General features: G+C 37.4%; 1 protein-coding gene across 1 annotated transcript in view; it reads left to right on the top strand.

Moving 5' to 3' along the window:
- Positions 1 to 9,393: 9,393 nt before the first annotated feature.
- LOC137271605 (putative protein FAM47C) overlaps positions 9,394 to 20,802 on the top strand; it is a 31,645-nt gene continuing 20,236 nt past the window's right edge. Inside the window, exon 1 of the mRNA XM_067804047.1 lies at positions 9,394 to 9,492. Within this exon, the coding sequence (XP_067660148.1) occupies positions 9,394 to 9,492 (99 nt within the window). The remainder of the gene's footprint in view (positions 9,493 to 20,802) is intronic.

Raw genomic sequence — 20,802 nt, 5'->3', positions numbered from 1 at the left:
TTTTCACATTTGGCCTAACACATTTAGTGACAGTGGTGGGGCTTGTGGAGCAGGAAGGGTGGACTAGTGAGCTGGTTGTCACAACCTGACAGGAACCAGTCTATTATGTCAACGAGTGATAATAGTAGCAGTACAGTGAGAATGATTCTAGCAAGTACAATTGATCCCCATCCAGAATAGAACGAGCAAAGCAGCTTTTCACACAGAAAGTGATAATTCCCTGCTCGCAATGAGCTACTCAAGCAGCATCGTACCACAGCAATGTCTGACTATCAAAGATGCAATACGAGCAGAGACCAATGATAAAACCTCAGAGGTTTCAATTTAGCCTAACTTTCGTGGGTGCGCGTTGTGAAGGTGTTAATCCCTACTTGAGTCAATGTCTTCATTATTGGTCATCTCTGTGAGGAAGAACACCTGCAGCTTCCCTAATGGTCTTCTGATGACCCTGCCGATGACACGAGGATTGTACTTGACATGGTCACTGACATGGTTCACATGCTTCATTGGTTGGTGGTACCATCAGCTATTCATTGATCTTGGAGGTCATGGATATTCAATCAAGACATTATCTTCATTCCATTGATAAATACAACCCTATTTTATTTTTGATCTCTCAGGAAGAAAAGGACATCTGTAGTCCAACACCACTTGGAATTTTCATTCCCATCTGGAAACTGATTTTTTTGCAGGCATTGCTTTTAACGCTTTTTCCTCACTGAATTTCATGCTATGCCCTACCCTTTCAACTAACATCTTCTTTTGGAAATTAACACTGACAGTAGGCTAGCATAATGGTTAAAATGGAATGAATTCAACACGGGTTCGATTTCCCACATGGATACTATGTGTGAAACCCATTTCTAGTGTCCCCTGCTGTGATATCACTGGCATACTCCTAAGGGCAGCATAAAACCATATTCACCCAGAACTAACATATGGTACCCTAAAAACAGTACTTAAATTACATTGATAAGACACCTTGATATTAAGAAACAGCAGTGATCTACATTTGACAAACATTATAGACTTGCCAGAGCAGTTGATAAGTTGTTTCAGAATCTCTATGACCATTTATCTACTCTTTTCAACAGTCAGCTTCTATGTCAGGTAGCAAACAGGAAGACAGACATCTGAGCACAGAGATCATATTCTGAATATTGGGAGACAAGAGAGGGTTTTGAAAAATGAGATATTTTGTGTCCCTTGTGTTGACACCCATGTGTTACTGGTGGAATTACTATTCTACATTGCAACCTCTTGGAAAGACAGGCATTAGGTAACAGTGGCATGGCTAACTGTTATAAGAATCCCTTGGAATATCAAGGCTAGGGTACTGGTAGCCTAAGTCTTTTGCTTTACAGCCTTTGGGAAATACATCTTGGGTACTTGCAACCTTGCTATTGCGCATCACAATCCTTTGGTAAAACAAATCTAGGATCCTGATAGCTCTGCTTTTTTGCTTCAGAATCCCTTACGATGCCGAGCATAGGTAACTGATGTCCTTGTTATTTTTAATTACAATCCCTGGTGAAGACAGGCATCAGGAAATTGTGGCATAGCTATTTGGGATCACAATCCCTTGGGATGCCAAGGATAGGTAACTGGTGGCTCTGTACATTTTAAACACAATCCCTTGGGGAGTCAAGCACCAGGAAATAGTGACATAGCTACTTTTCATCACAATCCTATGGGATGCCAAGGTAGGTAACTTAAGTGTCCGTGTTATTTTGAATCACTATCTCTTGGGAAGACAAGCATCAGGAAATGGTGAAATTGCTACTTTTTATCACATTCCCATTGGATGCCTAAATTAGGCTAGTGGTGGCCTAGCTATTTTGTATTACAGTCCCTTGGGGACACACGTAATGGGTTGTTTGTGAAATATTCCACCCTGAACCCTGATAAAGCTGTCAGCGAGCACATCACACATACACCTCGTCTATACATTCCAGCATTAGCACAAGTACCTGATCCCTATAAGTATAGCAATAATATTTTGTTTGATCAGTAATGATATCTTCTGATACCAGCTTGTGAGCTTAACTCTATCAATTGATACAATCAGTGAGCATTAACCCTATCAATGCTTGACTTCACACACAGAGCAGCTATTGAATAGCCATCACACCCCATGCAGGGAGACATCAAACACAAACCAGAGGGGGTTAAGAGGGTTACACAGGTGTGAAAGGTGCACATCAAGACCATGTCGGCCTCCAACACACACAGAGATGAATCACAGCAACACGATAGGGGTTTAAGATGTTACACAACGGTTCAACCACGTAGAATAAAAGAAGGTCTGTGAAGCAATCACAATTAGACATCAATGTAATTGCAATCATCACTGAGGTGTGAGGGCCAGGTTCCACTATAATCACAACAATGAAACAATCATCGTGTGATGTGATCAAAACAACTATGACATAATTATAGTTTGATACAAGATTCCACTGTCTGACATAGGATATCGTGTTAGTGATTTGATTATACTGGAAATGTCACTCTGGTAATTGATGTAGCAGCTGAGAATAAATATCACCATTTTTTACATTATGGCGCCTGAAGACAAACTGTTCCAATAAGCATGGTAACCAATAATTTCGCCTATTAACGATAGTGTAACATGATTGATTATATTCATTTTGCTTTGAAATAAAAGTAAACATTAGCTATGCAAAGGCATAAATAATTCAAATATAAAAGAACAGTATCCCCTTTACCAGTGAAGTTTTAGAAAATCAATACGGAGGCTGAATCAAAATTTCTTGCAAACTTGGAGAAAGGATGAAAGTGGTATGTGTATTTCTAGTTTGCAAGAAAATATTTTTGGCTGACTTATACACATGTTGCTGTCAGATTCAAGGTCCTTTGGGAAACACTGGTCACATATGTGGAAATAATTCCTCAATTCAATTAACTGCTGCCTGTGCATGATACTGCTGCAAGGTTCTATGTAAAACTATTATATAAGTGTTCTGCCAAAGTACAGCCACAGGTTCTGAAGCTCACCTATATGTTTCTGGGAATTGTGAAATGAACTTATGGATAAAATTATTGATGTGAAGTTCTTGCCTTTCATGGGAAAGCAACATTTTATGTCAGATCAGACTTGGAATTTGAGTTTATATGTGCATAACTATGTAATTATTATCTTGACAAACAGATTATTTAATGACTAACATCAATAGAAATCAGTGTCATTTTCTGTAACTGCACTCATTACTATCAGCCACTCAGGACACATGAATACATGACATGTTTTTATGGACAATAACTTCTTTTTATTTTTTAAACATCATTTCTGAACTAATTCTGCTTCTCCATTCATTCTAAAACGTCAGGAACAGAATGAAAAAAAAACTGACAGTCCATTAAAAACTGTGTCATGTATTCGTGTTCATCCAACTTCTAAATGCTGTTCAAAAACTTCAGGACACAGGAGTCAGCTAAGGGCATGGTTGATTTTCTTGGGCTTTTTAGCATAAACACACAAAACCTGCCAACTGGTCAGGAAATGAAATGTCACAGAATCACTTTCAATGTATTCATACACTCATCTACATCAGGAGTTAATATTACAAGTATGGTGGATTATGTATTTTGACTGGAGTCACATTTCACCATCAGTTCATTACAGTCAAGCTCAAATCAGGCAGAGTGTCTCACACTCACCAAAGAATATACTAAAACAGAGATAATATCATTAATGACTTGGCAAGTTCGAATTACTTCATATCTAAAGATTGTCCTAAATTGTTGAATATCTATCTAAACTGCTCCATATCTAAGAATTGTTCTAAATTATTTCAGACCAAAGGATTGTTCTAATTTGTTCCAGATCTAAGAATTATTCTTAACTCTGTAAAATATAAGGATTGTTATAAAACATTTCATATATAATGTAAGTTCAGATCTAAGGATTGTTTAGAATTCTGTTTGAATTTGGATGTAAAATTTCTGGTTCTAAAAGCCAGTCTGAAAATGAAGCCTTGTTGGTAAATGTTCAGGGGAATTCATCTGAATTGAATATAAAACATCCTGGATGAAAGAGGATGATGCTAATTCAACAAACAGTATACTAAACTGTGAAGGTGATACAGCAGCATTGGCGGTTGTCTTCCCTCTTTGACTGGATTTTGATTACCTGATTGGTAATGTGATGAGTTGATAATTACTGCCCTAACTACATATACAAATCACATAAAACTAGTTTCTGATCATCAGTCTAGGAATATACGAGTAATAAAGATTGAAACTGAATGCTGAATTCAGATTTGAATCCAGTTTCACATTAAGAAATGTCATTCCAGAACACACAGTACTTCACTCATAGTTTAACATACATTTTGGGTTACCATTCCAAGTAAAGTCCTCATCACTATACTCAGATGACAGAATATCTCCTCAACCATTACCATATTGCTCGTTTTTATATCCCTTTCTTAATCAAAATTGAAAGTTTGCATGCTATGAGCACGTGAAATTAATTCTTTACTGCAATTTCAATCTGCAGTTCTAAAGTTGATCAGTGACATTTGATTTGCATTTAGAAATTTCTAATATGTCTGGATCTCAAATATAATGAATACTGATTTAAAATAATTTCAATAAAGCTTAGACCCTACGTCAGTCTTTGTATAATTCTTAACAATTGACCCAAAATAATCCAAACTGACATTCACAGTAAAGGACATACTCTGACAATGAAACATTTGTAGATATCACATGTTTCCGACAATGAAACACTTGAAGATAGAACAGGTTTCCTGACAACAAAACACTTGAAGACATTGTGTATTCCATGACAATGAGACATGTGAAGACATCACATGTTATGTGACAATAAGTGCAAGGAAATTTCAACTACAGTTGTCGAATGTCTGTCCTGCATAACAGAGCAGCAACACTTTTGACTGTTGAAAGTATGCCACACTAACATACAAGCTCTACTGCCTCCCATATTTCAAGACTGGATGCGTTCAAACAGCTTGTGTACCCCTTTACTCTAGCATTTCTACTTTCAGTAAGAAATACATTGTTTTGCAAATTTGTACAGTTATCAACGGTAAACAAACTGGAGTTTCCTATTGATTTGGAGCCCTTTCTAAATCAACACTTGTACCACAATAATTTGTGTGCAGGGAAATCTTATGCAATAATTAATGAAACTTTCTTGACATTCAGATAGCGGGCCAACAACAGTCAGCCAATTAGTGCCAAATAATGGCATCCGAGTCCAGTATTTATTCAGAAGCTTGAGTAAGTCAGTTCTGTCAATGTCAAAGACTAAACCCACGTCAGGTAAATTTCAGACAAGCAGACACAGCCTGCCCACTTGCAACCCCAAATAAACACAATACTCAAGGGACCAAATAAGAGTGGAAGACATTTTCCATCCAGATGGTCAATATATAGGTTATACCATAATACAACCTTGGGGAAAGGGAAGGGTGCCTGGAGGTTTATTGGCTCTAGAGATTTGAATTGATTTGATTGGTTCTGACAGAATGAAAATGAAAAAAACAATATTGGTGGTTCAGTTGTAGTACAGCTTTACAGGATAGTTGAATTAAGATTCATAATTAACTCTGATGGTAGAGGCTAATAGTTGAGTCGCATAGTGTGTTCTGTTTCTTGGCTGTCTGACAACTCAAAAACCAATATTTAAGTTATGTGGTGGCAGTCTGTTAATAATTGAGTCTAGACCAGACAGTGATCAATATCATGAGCATAGTTAGGATATGAGATATATCAAGAAAGTCAATGAGTCAGGTCAACTGATCCAATTTGTTACCTCTTATGACAAGCATGGTTGCTGAAGACCAATTCTTCACAGGTGAAGTTTCACAGTAAAGCTTAATGGTAAAGCTTCACAGTAAAGTCAGATAGAACTCAAAGTACAGTAGGGATGGATAAGTAGCATTTGCTAATCATGGTAAAGACCTCAGTTCGATTCCTCACATGTATACAATGTTTGAAGCCCATTTCTGGTGTTCCTCTCTGTCATATTGCTGGAACATCGCTAACAGCAGCATAAAACTACGTACACTCACTACAGTAAAGTCTCAAAGTAAAGCCCAATATTCCCCTGAGAGCAGGCATCTGATCATAAATTACCTGAGGGAAGTTAACTTGTATCATTAATTGTAGTTTTGGAAAGTGAATAACAAATTGAAAATGGTAGTGAAATGCAAATATACAATTATTAAATAAAATGTGTTTGGACCATGGACTTAAAATGGTAATAAATGGTAACAAAAGTAAACTAGATTTCATCACTCTATGGCTGGAATAATGCCAATCTCACGTAAAGCGCAACTCAACTCAACCCAATGGTAAAGTCTCCTAGTAAAGTAAAGAAAAACCTCATATGTGTGTGTAACACCCTCAGTTAGCACATCTGCCATCATCAGACAGGGTGTATTTGTAAATTAACATACATATTGACTCATAGCACTGACTGACATATTATGTGGGATAGATATTATGTGTAAATCTTATACATGTATTTTAGACTGAAATTACTGATATCTCTGCAGTAGTCAATGACTTTGACGATAGCGACATGGTATACTAAGTGTTTTTGAAAAACATCATGTCAGAATGTGAGCATATCATTAAATTAATCAAAACATGATACTTATACTACAACTAACTGCTATATTCTGTGCGGTATTTCTTCAATTACCTATGAAGTCATGGATACATAGATATTAAATCTGCGATAGATACCAATTGGTTGCATATGAGGGTGTATATTTGATCATATTACATTGACGTCAGCGGTAGTATAACAATTATTAATTAGAACTGAATGCGGAAATAGCTATGGAATTGTCATTGGAAGTAACATAAGGGCTGATAAATAAAGTGAGTTTTCACTATTGCTTCAATACTATATTACTGAGACATCCACTATTTCATGTTCTGACTTAGGAATATGCTGTGACAATATACAAAATTTTCGTGGTGTTTTTCCCGTTTATCTCCCATCATGTCAATTCATACATCACGTGGAGAGTAAACACATGATGCAGTTCTAAAGTAAAAACCACCGAAACAAATGTGTCAGTTAAGGTACTCAGTTGTAAAGAACCATTTTTCAATGAAGGTGCAAGGGCAACTAGCAGTTAGAAGGAACTAAATTCATCCATTGTTATCCTGCTATTAAAACAAAGTGGAAGTTCTACCTCTTCCGTTTCCCAAACTGTATATAAAAAACTTCCAAACAGAAAAGCGTCTTCAGTAAATTCTAATTATATTGTGTATACCATATGCTTCTCTGCATTTTCGCCTTTTGTAGAATCACGTGTCATACATTTCTGCATGTTGGTAATAGTTTCTAAAAGTTCAGGACTCTACCCTACGAAAGTTTGAACTCAGTACAAACATTGTATGGAATATGTGTATGCTAGATTTTGTTGTTGTTTTTAAATCATACAGCACTCCCTCATTACAAAACTGAAAACACATAGTGAGTCCATATCACATTTGTAGATCCAGCAAGACCATATCTCATTTGTAGGCATAGTGAGAACATACTTCATTTACATATACAGTGAGACCATATCTCATCTGTAGGCATAGTGAGAACATACTTCATTTACATATACAGTGAGACCATATCTCATCTGTAGGCATAGTGAGAACATACTTCATTTACATATACAGTGAGACCATATCTCATCTGTAGGTATAGTGAGACCATATCTCATCTGTAGGTATAGTGAGACCATATCTCATCTGTAGGTATAGTGAGAACATACTTCATTTACATATACAGTGAGACCATATCTCATCTGTAGGTATAGTGAGACCATATCTCATCTGTAGGCATAGTGAGAACATACTTCATTTACATATACAGTGAGACCATATCTCATCTGTAGGTATAGTGAGACCATATCTCATCTGTAGGCATAGTGAGAACATACTTCATTTACATATACAGTGAGACCATATCTCATCTGTAGGTATAGTGAGACCATATCTCATCTGTAGGTATAGTGAGAACATACTTAATTTACATATACAGTGAGACCATATCTCATCTGTAGGTATAGTGAGACCATATCTCATCTGTAGGCATAATGAGAACATACTTCATTTACATATACAGTGAGACCATATCTCATCTGTAGGTATAGTGAGACCATATCTCATCTGTAGGTATAGTGAGACCATATCTCATCTGTAGGCATAGTGAGAACATACTTCATTTACATATACAGTGAGACCATATCTCATCTGTAGGTATAGTGAGACCATATCTCATCTGTAGGCATAATGAGAACATACTTCATTTACATATACAGTGAGACCATATCTCATCTGTAGGTATAGTGAGACCATATCTCATCTGTAGGCATAGTGAGAACATACTTCATTTACATATACAGTGAGACCATATCTCATCTGTAGGTATAGTGAGACCATATCTCATCTGTAGGCATAGTGAGAACATACTTCATTTACATATACAGTGAGACCATATCTCATCTGTAGGTACAGTGAGACCATATCTCATCTACTCTGTACACACAAATGAGGTTTGCCCTATATAGCTAGAAAGATGATATATTCCTGACAACTGTACAGTATAAATAAATCTGCCAGTTCACTGTCTGAATGGATGTTCAGGATGATTAGGTTTTAGAGGGTTATGAAGGTAACAAGGGTTGATATTGAGGCATTAGCGCTGGATCTAGCCAACTGTAGCTGGGGGTAGCTGGAACTGATACTGAAGGGTGAACTTTGGAATCAGTTGGGTAAGGCAGGGCTAGGTGCTACTGGGTTGAAGTAGGATTCAGTGAACTACGGCATGGCATGGTGTGGCTTGGCATGGCATGTATGATGAAGTGTGGCATGGCATGGTGAGCAGAGTGCAGTGGGTATTGTAGGAAAATGTAGCATTTCAGGCATCTATAAAATGGAGCATAATGGAGTGCAGTGCAATTGTAGGGTTAATGTAAGAGTCAGGCAGCTACAAAGTAGAGTATGGAGTAGAGTTGGTATTGTGGGGTTTATGTAGGATTCAGGCAGCTACAACATGGAGTGGAGTGGAGTTGATTTGTAGGATTCAGGCAGCTACAAAGTGGAGTGGAGAGGAGTTGGTTTTGTAGGATTCAGGCAGCTACAAAGTGGAGTGGAGTTGGTATTGTAAGGTTAATGTTTGATACAAGGCAGGTAGGATTCAGGCAGCTACAAAGTGGAGTGGAGAGGAGTTGGTTTTGTAGGATTCAGGCAGCTACAAAGTGGAGTGGAGTTGGTATTGTAAGGTTAATGTATGATACAAGGCAGGTATAACAGAGGGGACAGGTGTGGGTATTGTAGGGTTAATGTAGTATTTAGGCAGCTACAGAGTGAAGTGGAGTGACACAGAGTGGAATGGAGTGGACTGGAGAGGAGGGGAACGGCATGGGAATTACTAGATTAATGAGATTCAGACAGGGAGAGTCTCTAGCAGAGGGGACAGGTGTGGATATTGTAGGATTAATGTATCCAGGAGTCTGGACAGCATTATGGGTTCATTGTACAGAGGGAAGGCAAAGTGGCACATTTCAAACAAGTCTTTAACAACGTTACTTAAAGACAATACAGTCGCTGGGATCCTTGGATGTCCAGATGGCTTGCCTCTTGTTGTGTTTCGTGACAGGACACAGCCACCTAACCTTGGATCTGAAGAAGAGGAGTTCCACTTGGGTCAAAGTCAAACAGTTGTGGAGACAGCATTAATGTTGGTTTACCAGTTAGTCAGGCTAAAGCAGAATGGCAGGGGGTGACTGATAGACTAAAAAAGTGTAAGAACCAGATTTGCAAGTTTTTATGTTCTTCAGCAGAGTAAGATTTGATGTGGGAAGACAAATATCATGTTATGGCATTTATTGCATTGCACTTTGCAGAGATAGAGAATATAAATAACATAAACATAAAATGGGTTCGTTGAGGTTCTGACATGCCATAATGTTTTTGCTACTTGAATGGAACCCTGCACTTTAGGTGAGTACACTAGAAAAAAAAGAAGAAATAAAATAGGTGCCAAATAACACCAAAGTCCTTTCAGCCCCATGCTATGCTCTTCATCCAGTTGCTTGTTACTATATCATCGTATTCACTAACGAAATGAAGTTGTAGTGAAAACAAGCAGGGTGTTTGCTATAATGAACTGGAGTGAATGAGTGGGTGGCTGAGGGAGTGGACCGAAGGACTGATGGATAACCCCCTGAATGAACAAGTACACAAACAAATTATTATTGCTTATAAGATATCTAGGCAGTAGTGTACTATGGGGCTGATTAATTGAATATTCAATTAAATGTCTTAATTCAAATCAGTATAGGAACAGAACATTAAAAAATGCAGTCTGCAATTTCAGTTAGAATTTTCCTGAATCCCCAAGCAAACTCCAAGGACATTTTGCATTCCTTCATTGGAGACAATAGGAAACATGTGTAAAGAAAACCTGGAATGAAATACCAACCAGGAACAAACAACTCATTATATTTACCATTATCAGACGTGACAAACATTGGCTCAGACTGGTTCCAAAATACAAAAACATTTCCCCATAGATGTAACTTACTTGTGCAATACAGTTATCCCACCTAACTAGAAGACGACTCAATACAAGAATGCTAAGGACAAGCCAATGTATAGAAAGTTGTTAAGAAGCACGAAGGAGACTTTCATGACATCAAAACAGATATAAATTTGAAAGAAAGATGTTTCAATGAAGAACTGTTTTTCGGGTATAGAATTTAACTTGCACACCATTTCAGTACGCCCCATAAAAGTTTCACTTGAACATCAAAATCTCCTCCTAGTAATGGACATCTTCATGCTTGTAGACTTGTTTATCTCCAAAGCTGGAGATTGTCAATGAAGTGCAATAGTGTAAACTGATAAATCAGGATAGATGCTCCTTGAGTCGACTTCAAGCTTACAATCCAAGTCAGCAGATTGCAATAGTGCTCAACGCACGACAGAAACAATCACACAACATAAGTGGATTTCTTCATAAATCTAAAGAATTTACCCCACAGCTTTCACAAAGTGTTTAGAATTTTAAAACTGAACTCTATAAAAGACAAGATTTAGTGTTCTGGGCAGCGCTCCTGGCAAAAACCTCTTGGGACTCTCCGAATATTGGTCTGTCATTGTTAACAAGTTGAGACGCCTGCCAAAACTTCACACATCAAGTTTCAAGTGCATTTCTTATATAACCCTTAACCCAATCTCTGTCACCAGTGGCAACACAATTCTCCCCACAGCCTGCTGTTGGAGCTGTGAACAGTCATAACAAAAGCATTCGTAATAACTCTCCATTCTTGCTCTGGTAAGTTTTTGTTGACATTGTAAGAATTAATTATAACTGCTGTAAGTTGCCAGTAGTGTTCTTCATGTATATTTCTCCACGCTTAAACAATAACACTCCCACAGATATGTAACCCAAAACGTCAACTGACAAAAGATGTGCAAAACACTATGATATGCACATGTGAATAATGAGAAATAGTGAAAAACTGATAAGAAAAATATGTGACAATGCCATGGTTGTCAGCCCTACTATGTCACAGTGAGTGAGTGAGTGAGTGAGTGAGTGAGTGAGTGAGTGAGTGAGTGAGTGAGTGAGTGAGTGAGTGAGTGAGTGAGTGAGTGAGTGTGTGTTAAGTCACTTTTATAAATTTTCCAGCAATATAACAGCAGAGGACACAAGAAATGGGCTGGCAAATACCTAACAAAAAATGATTTAGTGATCTTTGTTTGGTTGACACAACCTTACCAAGAGGAGTCGGGGATTGGATGGTGAGGGTGGATGTCAGACAGACATGTAGCCTGTGAAATCATTTATCACATTTCTCTCATCTTATAATTTAAAAAACAATTTGTTCTGCTGTTGATATTAGAGGTATTTAGATCTGCTTTCATATAAATCATGATAAGTTTTGTTTTTCATACAAGTCAATACATAAAATCTAGCATCACAGTGCAGGATTTGGGGAGTTAGATTCGTATACTGAGTGTGTAATTAAAACACTGATTCTGTTCTTGTACCTCTTGGTAAATCAGTGATCTTTGTTTGGATGAAGCACATCTGTGAGCTGAACGAAGAATACTTTCATAGTGATTCTTCTCTTAGAAGGTCAAAAGGTAAACTTTGCATCAAAGACACATGAAAGTGTAAATGTAAAGTTTTGAAAAGTTAAAACTAAAAATATTTTTATTGAATATGAAAAATGTAATGATTCTGCTCCTGTATTGTAAATTCTAGTAAGAGCATTTAATTGTTCACATGACACATCAGGTTTTCTGAAAAATGACACACTGTGCCTCCAAATCCTGTCTCACCCACCCCACCCCCCAAACCCTCATTCTTGCTTCTCCATCCCCAGGCACCCCACCAGTTCAATCACTCTCCCATTTCTAAATTTATAAACATGATACTTCTGTAAACACAGGAAAAAGCATTCTTGACAATCCCTGCAAAAGAGCCAGGAAGTGAGGAAGGTGTGTAACATTATAGCAGAAGAGACAAAGACAGATACACAGACAAGGCCAGAAGGTTCAGTTTAAATTAAATACATAAAACCATATCTCATTTCAACACTGATTTAGGCCAGATCAGTTATATGTCTTGTTTTATGGATTTTTTCCCTCAGAAACCCTAAAGGTAGGAGAGAAAATTAACATTAAAAAATCACTAGAGAACGCAATATTCCTTTCAAATACAAAAAGTGTTTCATATTTGACAACATATTAAGTGTACATGTGCCCAAAAAAAAACCACGATTTACAAAATGAATTTTGTGTAATTTTTACATTTTTGGCCAATGAAAACCTCAGGATTCAATTTTTTGAGCATGTAAAATTAATTTTGTTTTCTTATTCTTAAAAAAATGCAAATACCAGATCCTTAAAACAAGAAATAAAATTGGTCTGGCCTTAGTTGAAATGTCTGGCTAAAACAGCCCTATCAGTTTGTTATAGACACACCAGGAAGATCTTCAGAGATTCACACTTTTTTTCAAATTCCCTTAGAAATGAGCACTGTATAATTGACATCTATCAAACTAGATTTCCCCCTCCTAGTTCATGTGAAGTCTACTTCTTCTCTACTTGTTACACTTTTTCACTTAACAAGGTGGTTTATCAGCGAACAACCTCATCTGTTACCATTACACATTTACTGTAAAACTTCTCACATTCCAGTGATTGAAATAAACCGAAGAATCAATATGAAAAATGATGTTTGAGATTTCAGAATGTCCACTAACTGCATTAGTTGAATGCTAGACACCATCCACATGGAGACAGATATACCTTAAATAGACAACAGTGGACTTAAAGTGGGCAAGGTGGGGAAACTTTTGAGGTATTACTGTACAAGAAATAGGATGAAATCTCTTAAGTTGAAGTGATTGGCACCTAAAGTTGGGCCGATATTTCAGAGCAACCAAGGGTTGTTTGTTATGGAGATGCCTAATTAGCAGGAAGTCATGAGACCACAATGTTCTCACATATGTCACAGATTTAGACAGACAAAGTGTGCTGTCATAATCTGACAAGTAACTGATATTTGGGCTCGGAGGGGCACCTGCCTTGGTAGTAGTGATAATAGCGTGTGCATGCATGTGTGCGTGTCCATGCATGTGTGTTCATGTATGGATGCATGTGTGCAAGTGAGTGCCAGCCATCATCATCATTGTCACCATCGTCTTTATCATCACCACCTTTGTTGTCCTCCTAATCATCATCATCATCAGCAGCAGCAGCAGTAGCAGCAGCAGCAGCAGCAGCGGACCCAGTATAATATGATAATATTTATCAAATGGTTTCTAATCCTTACTGATCTGTTATCTATCTTCATGTCAGTTAGATGGTATGTTGTTCCAGTTTTGCAAGGAAAAACTGACAATTCAACAGTGAAGGGCACCTGTTTAAAACTGGACTGAACCACCATGACATTACTACACCAGAGAACCCCTCCTTCCCCCAACAGTCAGTCCTACCTATGTCAGGTAATTATCTAACAGAAACTGGCGACTTTGAAGTGGGTCGCTGGAAAGAAAATCAATTGTACACTGCCTTAACTTACTTATTTATTTATTTGTCCCCATTTAGGAGCATCACTGTAGCAAGTCTCCTGCATGTCACTGTGATATAAGGATCCACGTAAGTACTAATGAACAACTACCTGTTCTGGATCACTGATCAATTCAATCAGTATAAGGAGATAAGATTAACAAAGTGTGAAAGTTGAATGGGTAGAGCCACTGAGTGCTTTCTTCTCCACTGATTGTGGTACTAAGCCACTTAGTGACACCAAGGTCGTTGATTGTCACCCTGTATGACTAGGTGTAGCTCAAACTATGGTGGGCCACATGGGGCGGGAGGATTGGGTAATGGGTCAGCGTGTTATGTAACAATTTGTTCCACACCATGGGATGTTGATAGTGTGATGTAACAAGGGGTAACATGTTTGGTAACAGTCAAATGGAGTGTGGCTAGATATCCACACACATACTGGAATTTCCTGTACATGCATACAGTTGGTAGTCTGTTGTAGCTTGGGTGAACCAGTGCATTGTGTTGGGAGAGGGTATACCTTTAGTGGACAGAGGTGTAGGCTTGGTGGACAGGAAGGTGTGCTGACTGATGCAAAATCTCTGAATATATATAACTTTGATAAGAAGAAACAATTCCTTTTGAACTGAACAGAACCACAGTGAGATGGAAGATTTAAAACCTCTGGAAGTCTAGACTTGCTTCATTTAGGACTTGAGCATTATAGAAATAGCTAAGTGGAAGGGAAAATAATGTGGTTCAGGGATTGTGAGACAGTACAGACTAGGCAGTAGGGAAAATAATGTGGTTCAGGAATTGTGAGACAGTACAGACTAGGCAGTAGGGAAAATAATGTGGTTCAGGAATTGTGAGACAGTACAGACTAGGCAGTAGGGAAAATAATGTGGTTCAGGGACTGTGGGACAGTCTAGGTTCAGGGACTGTGAGGCAGACTACACTGCAAGGAGGGCCAGGCAGTGGGGGAAATAATGTAGTTCAGGGATTGTGAGACAGTACAGACTAGGCAGTAGGGAAAATAATGTGAATCAGGGTTGAATAATGTGTTCAGGGACTGTGGGACAGTCTAGGTTTAGGGACTGTGAGGCAGACTACACTGCAAGGAGGGCCAGGCAGTTGGGGAAATAATGTGGTTCAGGGATTGTGAGGAATCATGTACAGTTCAGGGAGATACAAGATGATTGGTGATGTAGGCATTTACGAGTGGTAGCTTGATTGCAAGTACAGTCTTATGACAGTCGTAGCATTTCAGTCACTTGATGGAGCAGAGCCAAGCCAAGATCTCTGGATCAACGAATAGGATGAAACCTGCTTTGGGGTGTACTTTGAACTTTGATTTTTGAACAGCAAGCTGATAGATGAGGTGGAAATCTAAAAACATCAACTGGTTTGAATTGATCCTTCTATCAAAGGGACTGTAATCAACTAATGCTGTGTTCAGGAAGGAATTCTGTATACAGCTCAACTGAAAAGAAGGTTTATAATGGAGTTACAACTGATAGAAGATGGTACATCTTTCTATTTCTGGGTAGAGGGAGATATTTATTTTGTAAAAACATTCAATTGATTACATTTAAGAACTAAGAAGCAAAATTTGTGAAAAGCAACTTGCGGCTGAAATGTTGGTTTTTTTGCCATGCCTCTGACGTGTTCATTCATGATACAAGTTTTACTCCATGATAAAAGAGTAGTGAATTAGTGAATCTATAGGTTGGATAATCAATCGTAAGAAGAAACATGTCAGTGTCAAATATACCTCAGCTGTATCATGAGGCTCACAGATCATACACTGTAATGAATCAATCTCTTTAGTGGATTATCTTTACGATTGCAGTGAGCAGAGACATAAGTCAGCACAAGTTGATTCTTTCCTAACTCAAGTTGATTATCATGATATCTACTGAATAATGGGAACAAATCCTAGCTCAAGTTGATTGTCATAATAACTATTGAATACTGAGAGCCTATTCTATATCAAGCATTTTATCATAATAACTATTGAATACTGAGAACCTATTCCACCTCAATGTAATTATCACAAGAACTGTTTAATGCTACAAACCTATCCTAATGCAAGTATATTATCATAATATCCAAGGAGTACTTGGAACCTATTCTAGCTCAAGTTCATTATCATAATAACTGTTGATTACTGAGGACCTGTTCTAGCTCAAGTTGATTATCATAAGAACTACTGAACGCTGGGAACCCAACCTATCCCAAGTCAATTATCATAATACGATTGCTAACTATAACCGATTATAGCTCAAGTTGATTATCATAATAACTGTTGATTACTGGGGACCTGTTCTACCTCAAGTTGACAATCATATTAACTGTTGATTACTGGGGACCTGTTCTACCTCAAGCTGATTATCATAATAACTGTTGATTACTGGGAACCTGTTCTACCTCAAGCTGATTATCATACTAACTATTATGAATAATATACTATTGAATACTGGGAACCTATTCAATTATCATGACAATTACTGAATACTGTACAACTAGGTCAATACTGAGGTTGATGGTGTACTGTGAAAAAATCTTAAGTGTTCATTAGTAGCAACATGTCCTGTGGAAATCAGGCCACTACATATTACAATGCGTCACAAGTTAAGACATAAAGCATTCAGTAAACACTATGACAGGTTGTAGCACACACACTAAGGGGGTATAGGTTGATGTGATCATTATAATACAAACATGAAGCCAGACAGGGGTGGTGTCTAATCTGACACTGTCATGGATTAGTATTAAGTGTGCCAGTGATAGTCTACAGACTTCCAGCACTTCCATCACAAGCTGACCAATCAGATGCTTCACATTGCCATGTGATATAGATACTACCAGCTACCTGTCTGGCAGATATCGATAATCAGGGGACATATACATCTTGCAATCAATCCATCTTCAAGATGGCCACAATCTAGGTCACTAGCTCACAAGTTTTATATCTTTACAAGACATTAAGTCCACAATACATTTCAGCTTCGGTCTATAGTGTAGCTGTAGTAACACATATTCTGTGTCTGTTATAGTTCAGAACTATACAGAAAGGTTTCAGATTTCAGACAGAATCAACACCACATATAATATTAATAAAGGTTTTACTTTTTCTCAAATAGTTGTAATGAAATGTTGCGATCGATTTGTCATCATCGTCTTTTAAACTACAAATCTAGTATTTCTATAATGTCAACATGAAATTCTTATTTTTTTGCGTACAGTTGTCTATGGCTCAAAGATGGCTGCAGTCGCACAATTCTCCACAAGCAGGTCTGATTCTGGACTCACACAGAAAAATGGAAATGGTTGAAGTCTGCAGAGTCAGAAAATAGTGGCAGCACCATAAATTGGTCTGGATTATATGATCCGATATTATGTTTCACAATACTCCAAGATAAAGAACCGACTCCATCGACACAGGAGATAAAAGTGCCCACAGATAATATTACTGATAACGATATCGAACAGACTGATGTTTGGGTAAAACTCAGTAAAATATTTATCCCAATAGTGAAATCATGTTAATTTGAAAAGTATCAATTGTGGCTCTACTTGCACACAACTCAGTTTTATACTTTGATCTTTTTCTCAACGATACACATACATGATCTCAAAATAAGTCAAGTGTATATCTAAATGTTACAGCTCAACAGTGGAGGTAACTGTTTTTGATATTTGGCCCACATATTCCAAGTGTAGGTTGAAAACATCAAATTTAAAGTTCATTCAAAATTTGATTATATATTTGATGGTTTGAGAGCATTTGGCTGAGCATTCTGAACAGAAGAGGTAATAGCGATTTAAAGACTGACAAGAGGGTTAGCTACCAAACTTACAACATTTCAGTGCTCTTAATATCACTGTTACTGAGCAAGTCAGAATGTTAGCATCTACAGCAAAACATGCATAGATATATTCACAGAAATAAACAGTGAGTATAAGAATGTACAAGTGTTCCTTTACCTATTTCTGGAATTTCACTCACAGTGCAACATTAAGCTTGTGATGAAACCTGGAAATGACTAAAGGGACACTTGTACTTTCATGTGTTCCCTTATTCACCTCCATGATTATATTGCTATAAAGAAGCTGTATTTCAACAGAAGCATCCCCTTTCTTCATCACACCAACTTCTAGATGTAACTAAAAGAAAAAGATTTAAAAACTGAAAGACATTGTTACTTTGCACCTCAATGCCCACCTGTCCAATTGTATTACAGGTTTGACAAAGGTTGCTATTCACACAATGTTATACTAGTGTAAGTGTAAATTCTTGAATGACACTATGCCTCCGTACATAAAATTTGCGCAACGTCGTGACAGAGGACACTAGAACAGGGTCTCACATTGTACTCATGTGGAAAATCTAACCAGGGTCTTCAGCGTGACAAGCGAACACTTTCGCCACTTGGCTACTACTAGCAATGTCAAGTTTACAAAGCTTAACCTGTGACCAGTAAAACAGAAATAGGTCCATTTACCCTGCACCAGATTCCATTCCTCCTATGAACATCCTGGTCTTATATTGCTATTTCCTCTGTCATTGGATCAGTGTACATTCAATATTCATTCTCAGATCCCTTGGGAGATTCTAGTTGGAATATTCTTTATTCTTCTTGCATTAACAATGGTTTGGCATTGTAAAGCAGTGCAGTGAGGCTTTTTCTCATGCATTAATGGTGTGTTAAAATGTTTACTGATTATTGGGACTGAAATTATGATGCTGTTATATATTTTGGCCAAGTTATTACAAGTTTGTGAATATTTTTCTATGAGTAAACAGCTAAATAGGATGTTTATTGTTAAATGTTTACTTTAAGGTTCTTGTTCTTTCACCAGTCCTTTGTAATGGTCAGAAAACACATTTTCATGTGATCAATTATGGAGTACAGTGTTGATGCATTGTCGTATGATTGAGCTGAATATTTATATTTTTTCATATCAGATCAATCAGACATACAGATCTAACTAACCTGAATATTGCTATTTATCAATGTGTCCATGACTGCCAAATGGAAAAGACACCTAAAGTGACAGACATTGTTAAACTTGATAGCAATATGAGCAAAAAGTTAAAAAGTGTTTTTATAGATTATAATACCATTTTATTGCAAATGACACTACAATAACTTCAGTGATTTCTTAATGCTTGCTAAATTTGATAGAACATGAATAAGTTATGACATATTTCAATATCATTTGTAGCAATTTGACAAATAACATCTGGAAATAATATATATTTAGAATACAGTATGAAGGTGCACAATTCCAGACTAAATATCAGATATTGTGCCTTTATTTCAGTAAACATTGCTCTGTATGTCACCAAGCTGAATCAAGTTTAGACTTCATGGCTGTATGATGCAAATATCTGATTTACTTTCATCAAAATAAACTGAATGGTTTAAAAAGCAGTTGGCACCAGTTCACAACAAGCCTTTGTTTCAAGAAGACGTACTGAAAAGATTACTATTTAAAAAAAAATGAACTTATAATGATCCGTCATTTGAAACGTATTGGAGTGAAAAAATAATAGGTGTGAAAAATTGTATGAATATATATATGTCTGATGTGCATACCAACTTTCATAAAGGAACTGACACAGTTCAGGAGTCAAGGTAAGTATTGACGAGACAGATGGACTATCCATATCCTTCATGTAACATATGTCATATTGGGGATTACACTTTCTTAGTAAAGTACACATTATATTACTGTTATGGTTAAGTCCCATCCAGGATTCAAATCCGCACTCTCAGAGTCACTTCCACATGGAAGTCGCTGTGGCTGAGTGGGCTAGACGCCTGACTTTGTGTGCTGGTGATTAGGCGCCTGACTCTGAAGGTGCGGGTTTGAATCCTGGATGGGACTTAACCCAAAAAGTACTAGAATTTGTACTTTACTGAGAACGTATAATCCTATATGTTACATTTGATCACTTTCTAAATGGCATTGTGTGAATATATCCTCAAGGAAAAACATCCATTTAGGAGGTGATCAAACTGAATAACCTATGTGCCATAAATCATACATATAATCTCACATAAGTAAAGAAATAGGCTAATCAGTGAGCAAGTGAGCTTAGCTATACGCCACATTCAGCAATATTCCAGCTACATGGTCGTGATCTGTAAATACTTGAGTATGGACCAGACAATTCAGTGATCAGCAGCATGAGCATCAATCTATGCAGTTGGGATATGATGACATCAGACAACCAAGTCTGCAAATCTGACCAACAGATCCCATTAGTTGCCTCCTACGGCAAGCATTGGTCCAAAAGATCAATTCTAACCCACATCTTTACAGGACAAAGGGCTAAAGAAAATAGTCACTTGAAAACCGGAAGTGACAGCAATTTCCAAATCTCATTACTAGACGGAAAATGGTTCCTGAAACCCTGAAAACCAAATGTAATAAAACCCACCACTATGAGACCTGTATCATATACACTGCCATTGAATAACTGTTTATCAGTCTTATTTATTATCAATAATTCATCAAAGTGTATACTTTGTTTAGTCACTAGCAAATACAAAACAACATGTACTTTTCCGTGCAATACAATTACAACACAATCACGCATAATGGTATTGACAATATAGATCAGAGCAGGAAACGTGCGTGAACTCCACTCTAAGAGCACTGTTGTCATGTCACACTGAGCCCTGGACCACCAATTCCATACATGGTACAGCTCCACTA

Source organism: Haliotis asinina, chromosome 2 (assembly GCF_037392515.1).
Source record: "Haliotis asinina isolate JCU_RB_2024 chromosome 2, JCU_Hal_asi_v2, whole genome shotgun sequence".
Taxonomy (NCBI): domain Eukaryota; kingdom Metazoa; phylum Mollusca; class Gastropoda; order Lepetellida; family Haliotidae; genus Haliotis; species Haliotis asinina.
Note: the sequence above shows the minus strand (reverse complement) of the source record. Positions and strands in the feature narration are given on the sequence as shown.